This window comes from Nicotiana tomentosiformis, chromosome 7, assembly GCF_000390325.3.
Source record: "Nicotiana tomentosiformis chromosome 7, ASM39032v3, whole genome shotgun sequence".
In the NCBI taxonomy this organism is placed as follows: domain Eukaryota; kingdom Viridiplantae; phylum Streptophyta; class Magnoliopsida; order Solanales; family Solanaceae; genus Nicotiana; species Nicotiana tomentosiformis.
In genome coordinates, this window is record NC_090818.1 from 200,134 (window position 1) to 212,229 (window position 12,096).

General features: G+C 37.5%; 1 protein-coding gene across 2 annotated transcripts; it reads right to left on the reverse strand.

Annotated features, from left to right (window-relative positions):
* Positions 1-6,943: 6,943 nt before the first annotated feature.
* On the reverse strand, positions 6,944-10,828 carry LOC104099116 (uncharacterized). Of its 2 annotated transcripts, none has more exons than XM_009606021.4 (6): positions 10,543-10,828; positions 10,248-10,437; positions 9,872-10,058; positions 8,817-9,020; positions 8,255-8,530; positions 6,944-8,163 (listed from the first exon to the last, which is right to left on the reverse strand). In XM_009606021.4, the coding sequence occupies exons 1-6, from the start codon at positions 10,744-10,746 to the stop codon at positions 7,170-7,172; spliced, it is 2,055 nt and encodes a 684-aa protein (XP_009604316.1). In that variant the 5' UTR covers positions 10,747-10,828; the 3' UTR covers positions 6,944-7,169. The 2 variants fall into 2 exon arrangements, with proteins under 2 accessions (XP_009604316.1, XP_018627190.1); XM_018771674.3 differs by having other exon boundaries at positions 10,511-10,686.
* Between the last annotated feature and the right edge of the window lie 1,268 nt (positions 10,829-12,096).

Below are 12,096 nucleotides of genomic sequence, written 5' to 3' on the forward strand. Positions count from 1 at the left end.
CCCCATATAACCTTAAAACCTCTCTCTCAAATAATGTAGCTACGTAAGACGCATCATCTTTTTTGTGACAAGGAATATAAAGTGCCATTTTAGAAAAATGGTCAACCATAACAAATATGCATTCATGTCCCTTCCTAGTCCTTGGTAAGCCTAAAACAAAATCCATAGAAATACCTAACCAAGGACCCTCGGGAACAGGCAATGGAGTATATAACCCATGTGGCTTAACCTTAGACTTAGCCTGAAGACACTCGATACATCTACCACAAATTTTACCTATATCTCTCTTCATGTGGGGCCAATAAAAATTTTCTTTTAGGCGCTGAAGTGTTTTAGAAACTCCAAAATGCCCCATCAATCCACCACTATGTGCCTCTCTAACAAACAATTCCCTCAAAGAACATCTAGGGACACATAATTTTCCATTCCTAAATAAATAACCATCATCCATAAGGAATCCATCAAACACACCCAACTTACACTCCTTGTACTTACTACTAAAATCTGGGTCACTATCATATAAATTTTTAATATGCTCGAACCCCATCAAATTAGCAGTTAACACATTGATCAAAATATATCGTCTAGAAAGTGCATCAGTAACAATATTATCTTTGACTTGCTTATAGTGGATAACACATGTAAAGGTCTCTATAAACTCTACCCACTTAGTATGTCTTCTGTTTAACTTAGACTGACTCTTTAGAAATCTAAGACTCTCATGGTCAGTCCTAATCACAAATATTTTAGGCCACAAATAATGTTATCAATTGGCTAGAGCTCTCACAAGGGCATACAACTCTTTATCAAAAGTAGAATAATTTAAGGTTGCTCCACTCACACTTTAACATGCAAAAGAAGATCATCCAAAGAATGATTGTAAATAAGTATATCATCAAAATAGACAACAACAAATTTACCTCTAAATGGCTTTAAAACATGATCCATCAAGCATATAAATGTACTAGGTGCATTAGTTAACCCAAAAGGCATAACTAACCATTCATACAAACCATTTTTAGTTTTAAAGGCTATTTTCCATTCATTACCATGATTCATCCTAATATGATGACATACACTTCACAAATCAATTTTTGAAAATAACTTTGCACCATGCAACTCATCCAACAAATCTTCTAATCTAGGAATGGGATAGTGATACTTTACCGTGATTTTATTGATAGCTCTACAGTCAACACGCATACGCCAAGACCCATCCTTCTTTGGTACCAAATTACTGGTACAGCACAAGGATGCATGCTCTCCCTCACGAACCCCGTATTTAGCAACTCCTCTACTTGCCTTTGAAGTTCCTTAGCCTCCTCTGGGTTGCTTTTATAAGCCGGTTTATTCGAAATCTGAGATTCTGGTACAAAGTCAATCTGGTGTTCAATCCCCATAAGTGGTGGCAATCCTTCAGGTAGCTCCTCAGGAAAGACATCATTATAGTCCTGCAATAAACAGATAAAATCACTAGACAAAGAGTTAGAGAGTTCGTTAGTATTCAAATAAGCTCCTTCATGCACACATAGTAAAAGTGGTATTCCTTCACTAAGGGTCTTTTCACAATCTTTGGCTTTTACAAAAAAAGTTTCAACTCTCTTCCTTTCGCCTCTTTCCTCTCACCATCAATCAGTTTCTTTTCATTCTTCATCTTTCGACTACCCTCTAATTTTTCCGCTTCCTCACTTACCTCAATCCCAACAAGTGAAATTTTACCTCTACACTCATTCTCTCTTTTTTATTCTCTCACCTTCTCCCCACCCAATTGTTTAACTCTTTTATGATCTTCATACACTTGAAGTGGAGTCAAGGGCTTCAAGAGATACTTTTTACCCTTCAGCTCAAGAGTATAGCTATTACTTCTCCCTTCATGTAGCGCATTCCTATAATATTGCCATGGTCTCCTAAGCAATAGATGACAAAGCTGCATAGGTACATCATCACATAAAATTTCATCCATATACTTCCCAATTTTGAAGCAAAGAAGAACCTGCTTGTTCACTTTCAATTCCCCACTATCATTCAACCATTGAAGCTTGTAGGGACGAGGATGCTTCACGGTCTTAAGACCCGACTTCTCAACAAGAGACACACTAACCACATTAGCGCAACTTCCACTATCCACAATCATGGAACAAATTCTTCCACCAATGTTACATCTAGCATGGAATAAATTTTCCATTTGATCAGAATCACCCTCTTTCACTTGAACCCGCATTAACCTCCTAACAACTAATTGTGTGTTCATGAGATATTCCTCCTCACAACTAGTAATAACATCTGCGGATCCCTCTCCATCAGATTCTTCCACACCATCATCATATTCGCATTCTTTATTCTCCTTAATCAAAATAGCTCATTGGTTAGGACATTCATAATCCATATGTCCTCTCCCCTGACATTTATGACAAATAATAAAACTCAAATTTCTGTAAGGTTTAGGTTGAGTAGAGTTCCTTCCCTCTTTAACCTCAACCTTATTTTTACTCTTTTCAGCTGATTGAGATGGCTTGACTTCAGTTTTTACCTCTTTACTCTTACTCGAAGAAGATCTCCAAGTAGTTTTATCTATGTTCCAACTAGCAGAGGACGACTTGTTTTGATCTCTAAGTATCCTCTCTACCTTAGTAGCCAAGTGCAACATCTCAACTACAAAAAGACAATCTCCAGAAATTTCAATCTAATTAGCAATGTCCATATTCAACCCCTTGAGTCTTAATGATTTCCTCGGCCTCATCTAGGTTGGCCTTCATCCTAAGCACCTCAATGGTATTGTAATACTCTTCAACACTTTTGTGGCCTTGCACCAAGCTGTGAAACTTCTTAATGATCTCTCTATGGTAATATGAAGGTACAAATCTACCCCTCATTGCTCTCTTCAAGTCTTTCTAAGTCTCAATTGGTTTGTCACCAAGCCTTATACGATCAAGCTCAGGTCTTTCAAGCCAAGCAAAGGCATATCCCTTGAATTTAGTCACCGTCATTTGAACCTTTTTCTCCTCAGAGTAGTTATGAACTCTGCAAATCCTTTCCACCTTTGCTTCCTACTCCAAGTATGCATCTACGTCAGTTGTTCCCTCAAAGGAAAGAATCTTCATCTTAATTCTACCCAAGTTTCTATCAACTCCTTCATCTCGATTGTGTTGATTCCACTGTCGCATCCCAAATCCTCTGAGATGCCTAGCTCCTCTCCTACCCACTCTCAAGCTTTGATGACCATAATCAATATATTCATCAAAATTTTCATCTTCAAATTCTTCATATGGGCCATATTGTAGAGGTACCATAACTTGTGGTGGATCCCTCCTCACATTTTGAGGTGGACCTTGATGTACTACGAGTGCTGGAGCTACTGGTAGTGTCTGATTAGCTCTCTGCATATTTTCTACCTGCAAAGTTAGATGTTTTATCTGTTGCATCATAGTTTGCAACATATCATTAGTTCCTTCAGTCTGAGCTGGTGCTTTAGTGCCACTGGTACAATCTTCAATACCATATATTCTCTTACAATTATGAATTCTCACATTTCACTCGTATATATTCTCTGCCTCACTCCTTGGAAATCCTCAAAGTTCGAGCTTAACTCACAAATCACCTATCCAAGAATGAGTTTTCTTGAAAGTAATTTAAGAGTGGAGTTTATGTAATCAAGAACGGACTTTTAAAAAGTAAGGATGGGAACCAAGAAATTTCTACGAAAATAACGAGAAAAGCACGAACGAATTGGCACGAAAGAAATAGTCAGTTTTAAATATTAAGAACGATTTAATGCGAACTAGCACTAGTTCGTTCTTAACAAGAATCCCCAATGAATCTTTCTTACCCAAAAGTAGTCTTTCCCTAACAATCAACAAGAACACTTCAACAATAATTTTTTTTGTCTGTTTTTTTTAACTCAAGAACAAATTTCTTTTTGGTTTTGTTTTTGTAAGCAACTTGACTATGGTTTAGTCGAAAATAAGAACTATACTTTTTTTTTACTACATCAGATCTTGATTTCAAGACTGGAGAACATGGGTTTATTAGAACAATACCCGAGCCTTCACTCTGATACCAACTGATACGATCCGAGATAAGAAAAATAGCGAAATATGAAAATAACAATAATTAAAGCAAAACTAATGATAAGTTTGATTAAGATAATCAAAATTAGTCTGAATAATGAAATTTAGAAGAAAATCTAGGACCCTAAGTGAACGTCTCAAGCAACAATAGAAAAACTATCTGATCGCCTCCCAAGAACAACAAATTAGAACTCTAGATATAAAGAAAAGAGAAGATGATTAACCTCAAGAACCCAAGTCTTGAAAACAGGTAATCCAAAGTCGAACTCGAACCAAGAGGTTCCAAATTTCTCTCAAGAGTTTTCTTATGTCAAAATATGCTAAGTTCCTAATGAAATAACCCTAGGCTGTTATAAATACCCAATGGGTAAAATAGAAAAAGTTTCAAAGTTAATGTCCCAAAAAAACTCGTCAGGCCAAACCGTAGCCTCAATCGTAACCCCAACCGTGACGCACAGCTGAACCGTGACGAATTCCAGAAGCTTATTTTCTTCAGCTCTTCAGGCCCCTCTTGAACCGTAGCCAACGGTTGGTGAAACCATGTCATACGGTTTGACTTAGGGTCTTGATTATTCAATTCGCAAGACTCCAAACATAGTATCCTTTGAATGAATCCTCCAAGTGACTCTCCAAACATCTTCTAGTCAATTGTTGAAGACCATGCAGCTCCTCAACGTGCATCCCTCGGGCGTTCTTGGACTTGGAGCGAGTCAAAGATTCACTAAATAATTTGGGGTCATCTTCAACATTCTCCGCTTTGCCTGGGCTATCTAGGATCATATCACGTTTTAGGGCCATAAAATAGGAATTCACGATGATTTCCTATTTTTCGTGTGCTAATGTCCACGTCATCTTCATGAATTCGGGCGACGAGTTTCGAATCGCCTAAACTTTTCTGAGCCCATCATAAATGACCTAATAAACAATGATCGTTCCTCATTTTTTGGTTTAGGGCCATAAAAGAGGAATTCATGACGATTTCCAATTTTTCGTGTACTAATGTCCACGCGATCTTCATGAATTCGGGCAATGGGCTCCGAATCACCTAAAATTTTGTGGGCCCATCAGAAATAACCTAATGAACAATAATCATCGATTCACCATGACTGTTCATCATTTTTTAGCATTTTAGAGCCATAAAACAGGAATTGATGACGATTTACAATTAAATGAATGCCGGCCCACGCTATCTTCATGAATTCGGGCGACGAGCTCCGAAGCCTAAAATTATTTGGGCATATTTGAAACGACCTAATAAATAATAGTCATCGCTTTGCCATTATTGTTCCTTATTTTTTCGAGTTTTAGGGCCATAAAATAAGAAGTCAGGACGATTTCTAATTTTCTGTACGCTAATGTCCACGCTATCTTCATGAATTCCAGCGACGGGCTTCGAATTGCCTAAAATTTTGTGGGCCCATCATAAACGACCTAATGAACAATTGTCATTGCTCTGCCATGACCGTTCCTTGTTTTTTGGCTTTTTAGGGACATAAAATAGGAATTCATGACGATTTCCTATTTTTCGTGTGTTAACGTCCACGCCATCTTCATGAATTCCGGCAACGGGCTCTTAATCGCCTAAAATATTTTATGGGTCCATTAGAAATGACTTAATGAACAACGGTCATTGCTTCGTCATTACCGTTTCTTATTTTTTTTGCGTTTTAGGGCCATAAAATAGGAACTCACGATGATTTCTAATTTTTCGTGTGCTAATGTCCACGCCATCTTCATGAATTCGGGCGACGGGCAACGGATCACCTAAAATTGTGTGGGCTCATCCGAAATGACCTAATGAACAATAGTCATAGCATTGCCACGACCGTTTCTCATTTTTGGCATTTTAGAGTCATAAAACAGGAATTCACGACGATCTATAATTTTTCGTGTGCTAATGTCCATGCTATCTTCATGAATTTGGACGACTGGCTCCAAATCGCCTAAAATTTTGTGGCCCATCCAAAATGAATAAACAATAGTCATCGTTTTTCCATGACTGTTCCTCATTTTTTGGCATTTTAGAGCCATAAACAGGAATTCAGGACGACTTTCAATTTTTCGTGTGCTAATGCCCATGCCATCTTCATGAATTTGGGCGGGGCCCTGAATCGCCTAAAATTTTGTGGCCCATCAGAAACGACCTAATGAACAATAGTCATTGATTCTTCATGATTGTTCCTCATTTTTTGGCGTTTTAGGGTCATAAATGAGGAAGTTATAATGATTTCTAATTTTTTGTGTGTTAACGTCCACGCCATCTTTATGAATTCGGGCGACAGACTCTGAATCGTCTAAAATTTTGTGGGCCTATCAGAAACAACCTAATGAACAATAGTTATCGCTTTGCCATGACTGTTCCTCGTTTTTTAGTGTTTTAGAGCCATAAAACAAGAATTCACAATGATTTTCAATTTTTCATGTGCTAATGTCCACGCCATCTTCATGAATTCGGGTGATGGGCTTCGAATCGCCTAAAATTTTGTGAACCCATCAGGGTAGTTACGCGTTTCTCTATATTGTTATTGTTTTTTTGCTTATTACTCGGTGAGTGTCTTGTTATAGCCTCGTCACTACCTCGTCGAGGTTAGGCTCGATACTTACTGAGTACATGGGAACGATTGCACTCATACTACACTTTTGCAGTACTTGTGCAGATCCCAGATGTCGGTCCCAGCGAAATTCAGAGGTGATCAGTCCGAGGAGACTTGAGGTAGTGTTGCTTGGCATTCGCAGACCCTAGTGTCCCCTTCCTATCATGATCTACTGTTTATTGTAACATACAGTATTGTACTTTCCGGTGCAAACTTGTATTTAGTATTACTAGTGGCTCATGTACTTGTGACACCAAATTCTGAGATAGTCTTAGACAGCAATGGTGGTAGCAGGGGTGCAGAGACTTGCACTATATCAATAAAAAAAAATGGACAGTAGCACAAAAGATCTATATACAATGTAAGATTATCAACATAAATTTGAAGTGAGAACATTGCTTACATGAGGATAATACTTTATACAAAGCTACACTATGCGCACCAAGACAATTTCTTAAGGCCCATGCCTTTTCAGTTTTGTATCTCAGATTGATGTTGTACGGGGTCTTCAAAAGGATGCTGAAGTACATGCATCAAATATTTCATCTAAATCCCTACATGTTTGAAAAACATCTCGCCCTTGATGCTTCCACCGGAGCATTCTGTCATGGAGATCATGTACGTTCAGCTGTATGTTGTTCTTTTCCAGAGTGAGTTGGAGTAGCCTTTTCACACACTTGAATAGATATCTCCCAACCTTAAGTTTCACGTCGCACACAAAATTGAGTCCACACTCCTCAGTTTCAAACATAGAAGCTGCCATACTTTCAATTACATCAGTTATGTCAAAGACAATGAGCGCTCCTGCTGTAGCCTCTTTTACCGTGTACGTCTCAACCCATGCAATTGAGTCTTTTTGCCTTTCATGGTTAGACTTCCTATTCTTCCTTCCAAGTTGTCCTCCAGTGAATTGCGCAAGAGTACCAGCTGCACTATAATGCAAAAGCAGTTCACATTCAGCATCAGTTATATGATTCAAGCATCCAAACAAGATGCCTATTGGTATCCTCCTAAATAACATGTTCTTCTGTGCGCTAACTCCTGGTGTCCGTTCTTCATCTGGAGCAAAATTTTCATTTACTTTATCTGAGTGCCCAATGTAGATGTCCTGAAATTCTTTAAGCCAGAACGCAAGTGTTTGGGAATTGGAATCCGGGATATTCACCATTTCCTTCTTAAAGGACAGGGATCTCCTGAATTCCTTTTTGTGACAAAGAGTTGTCTCATTGCCTTCATCAAAGCCAAAGTTAAGATTCCATGATTTTGAAAATTTTGACAGATAATCGACTAAATGTTCCAAGTAGGATCCACCAGCAGGGTTCAAACTCCATGCTATAAACTTTGCAGCAGTAGCAAGAAAAGGAGATTTAACGTCCTCTGAATGGTTAACATTACCTGCTCTATATATGCATGTTGAGCAGTACTTGCCCCACAAACTCTTTTTAGAGAATAGCAAAATAGAGGCAAAAATGAACCAAGAAGGAAAGGTTATTGTTGTTGCCCTGACAGTAAGTAGCAGAAACAGTAAGCTATTAGCCATAAACTAAGCCAGTAGAAACTAATTGTATGAAATGCCACAAAACTGAAACTTACCAAATAGAACTGTGATTTACTCTGGCAATATTCACAATTTTGTTTGAAAATGTATTAACTGGCTTGTAAACTTCATGAACTAGATACTCCAACGATTCGAAGGACAAAGGTCCAGTCAAAATCTTCAAAATCTGGTTCTTGCATGGAAAGTATGCATGAGAAAATGGAAGTTTTGAACCAAGATCCATTGATATGCCCCACCACATTGGTCTGGAAACAATATCTAGCACCAGGGAGACCAGCTTAACGTGAAGCTCTAGAATAGAAGCCAAACCCCTGCAAAGTAGTAGTGAAAAAATATGAGGAACCCATAAGATCTTAGAACATGGGAATCTTTCAAATTCCTTAAGAGTTTTCAAGTAGCATATCAGTGTCATGGGAGCGGTAGGTTATCCTTTGATAGAGAAATCTATGAAGAAAATGAACAAGATAAAAAATGATAATGCAGTACAAAATATCCATGCAGGCATATCGAATAAAAATGTTTTAGAATTTATTGTAGCTATCACTACAGTAACCTTACTGTTGGTAGGAAAGAAAAAAAAACAGGTGTGGGACTTACGACAGTAGAAACCAGTTATGCAACAGGGACCTCGTTTCAGTAAACATGACAGGAGAAAGTACCAAAGATATAACAATTGAATGCCATTCTTTCCTCTGATGAAATTCCATATCTAGACAAAGGAAAGGTCTCTTAATGACCTCTTGTAGAATTTGAGATACATCGTACTTCAGAAGCATGTGATCTAGTTGCCATGAGAGCAACCTGCAGAGCAAACGAAATGATTATGGAAAAAGCGAAATCATTATATGGGTTACACCAAAATAAAAAGCAATTCATTTTCCTTCCGGACAGTCTTATTATAGGTTATTGATGAGGACTGGGTGCACATATTGACAAGATTCAAATTCATGTAGTGAACATAGTTTCTGCAACAGTGCAACGTATCATAGTAGTATATTTATCTTGAAGGACACCCAGCTCTTAAAAGTAGCATTTCCTATTTACTGAGAACAGGAAATCAACACTATCATTTCTCTGGTAACATTACACTACATTGCCTCAACGCCAAACATAGCCTTTTCTCTGCATTTTTATATATAAAAAGATATGCATGAATTACCAACTCAACCAAGGAATGTCAATCCAGGTAACAAAACAAGGACCATCAGGAGTACTGTTCTTTTTCTAACGTTTGTCCAAGCTAAATTACTCATTCTAAGCCGCATGGTTGAATTGATATGATCTCTCATGATGACTTCTTTTCTTAATAACATGGTGTTCGGTCAACTTGCGCGCACCTTGACTATTCCACCAGGTAGGTACCTGATACCTTCCACTAGCACAGGTAACACATAACTTTCCTCGCCAAGGCTTAGGCAGATGGGAGGAAACCGCTTAGTGTACTTTGTCTCCGATGATTTCTAAGAGACTTAATACAACATTGAGCAAGTTCAATCAGAACTTCAAGAAAAATCATTGTAATTAGATGACATCAAATTCCAAAATATGCTCCAATATTAGAAATAAAAATAGGCCTACCACCCAGTAGGTTCAGAAATAGAGGTTCCAGCAATAACAAATCCATGAATGATAGAAAAGCAACTTTAACCAACCTTAGCGGTATTTTTCCACTCTCAATGTTAAACTCCTTTCGACAATGTAACTGTTTCAGCACAGCAGAGTGTCCTCCATCAATAGATCTCAGGTCAAGAACAGGAGGCAATTTCAGCGAATAGTGAACTCGTGATGCTAGTACCGCCACCCTCACAACAGCATACAAAATCATTGGAGAAAGATCTTCTGTAATCACAAAAAGCACGCAAGAACATTTCAATACCTAACTTCAACTAAAATTAGCAAAGATATCAATTGCAAATCAGATACGTAAATCCTGCAGACTCTGAGACCCATAGACAAAGTTATCAGCTTTAACATAATATAATATCACCAGATACCCAAAAAAAATGCTTAGATGAAAGTGACAATTACGTCGAAATCCTTCCAATTTATGCAAAATCTCAGCACATGATTCAATTATTCTGGTACAATCCTGAGCCGAAATCAATCCACCAACTTGCAAAACCACATCTTGAGCAGTTCTGAGAACCTTGCATTCAATTGAAGTAGATAGCACTGTAGCAATTGACTTCACCAAGTACTCAATCGTACAATCGTAGACCTACAACCAATAACAAAATTGCAAAATTATCTCAAATTACGTATTCAAATCGGAAAAAGGTTCAATTATCTACCTTTTTCTATCTGTTTTGTGAATAGATGTAACCTGGGACGATGTGAAGCACATAAGAGAAAGGGCAGTGTCCAAAACCCTAACTCCTGGAGATGTTTCGGAGAGGTTAAGCGAACGGTTGAGATTTGTGATAGTGAGGTCCAGATTCGGAGCTTCATTTCCGGTCGTCGGATTGGTGGACTGCAGTTCCGATGCTAGTGCTACGAAGAGTGACCTTATTTCTGAAGCCTTTGACATTGAGAGTGAAGAAGAGCGCCCGTGAGTTGCTTCCCGCCAATTACAACGTTTTGTTTGCAACAATACACCGGTGTCCACCTTTATAAGTAGAATGAAAATGGTATTCAATTTTTGCAAGCCTCGCAAAATTTGTAACCAATTCAATAGTATCAAGTTCTAAATGAATTTTCAGAAACTACTATTGTTTAGTGGCTATTAATTTACTATATCTATTATATACATAATTACTTTCTATAGCTATTATTTAATTATTACGTGACTGTATTCGCTATATTCGCGCTGCTGTATTCATGAATACAGTAGTGGAATTCGCCTAAAAAATAGGAAGTCCAGCTGTGCGACTGTATTCGCGCTACTGTATGTAACGAAATTCGCCTTAAAAATAGAGGAATCCAGCTGTTTAATAACAGAAAGAGGATCAATAGTGTGTATCCTCCTAATTTAACTCAACAAAATCAATTCTACATAATTTTGCTGCTATTGCGTTATATTCCATGTATTCGCGCAACTGTATTTATAAATACAGTAAGGTAAAAAATAGGGATTACAGCTGTTTAATTATGTATTACATGTATTCACGCGAATGTATTTATAAATACAGTGAGGTAATACGCCTAAAAATAGTGATTTAATAACGGAAAGCGCAATATTGAATTGTATTCAATTTCACTATATTGAATTCAGTTGTATTCAAACAACAAAAAATTAAGAAAATAGGGTGTATGACGTTTTATTCAATTCGACTATATACATTATATTCAATTCACACATATTCACTATTATACATTGTATTCAATTCACCGTATTCAATTCGACTATATTCAAACAACAAAAAATCACAAAACACAGTGATATTCGACTGTATTCAAAAAAATACAGACCTTCGGAATACATAAATACATACGAAAAAATAATATATTTATACAAAAACATAATATATTTGAGTGTATTTGTACAGAACAATATATTTGTATCATTGTATGTGACTAAATAGCAAAAAAGAAAAGAAAGTTCGCCGGAGATGGCATTTTTCGGCCAAGCAAAATACTGTATATATTGTATTAAAATTGAAAATGGAGACGAACAAAAACCCGGCTCTCAAATCTTCTCCGGCGTAGCCATGGCCAGATCTGTTTGCTTAAAAGGATGAGGCAATAGTGGATGATGATGCCAACGATTCTGACTCATAGTTATGTAGAAATTGATGATTCATCGTTTCAAGAACTCCCGCCCTATTATTCATCCAATGTTCATGTTGGTGTACCCCTTGTAGATTGATTGAACCTGTAGAAGTATTTCCAGTTGCAGTAACCCTAAAGGATTCGGCCAGAGAATCACGATTAGAAGCAG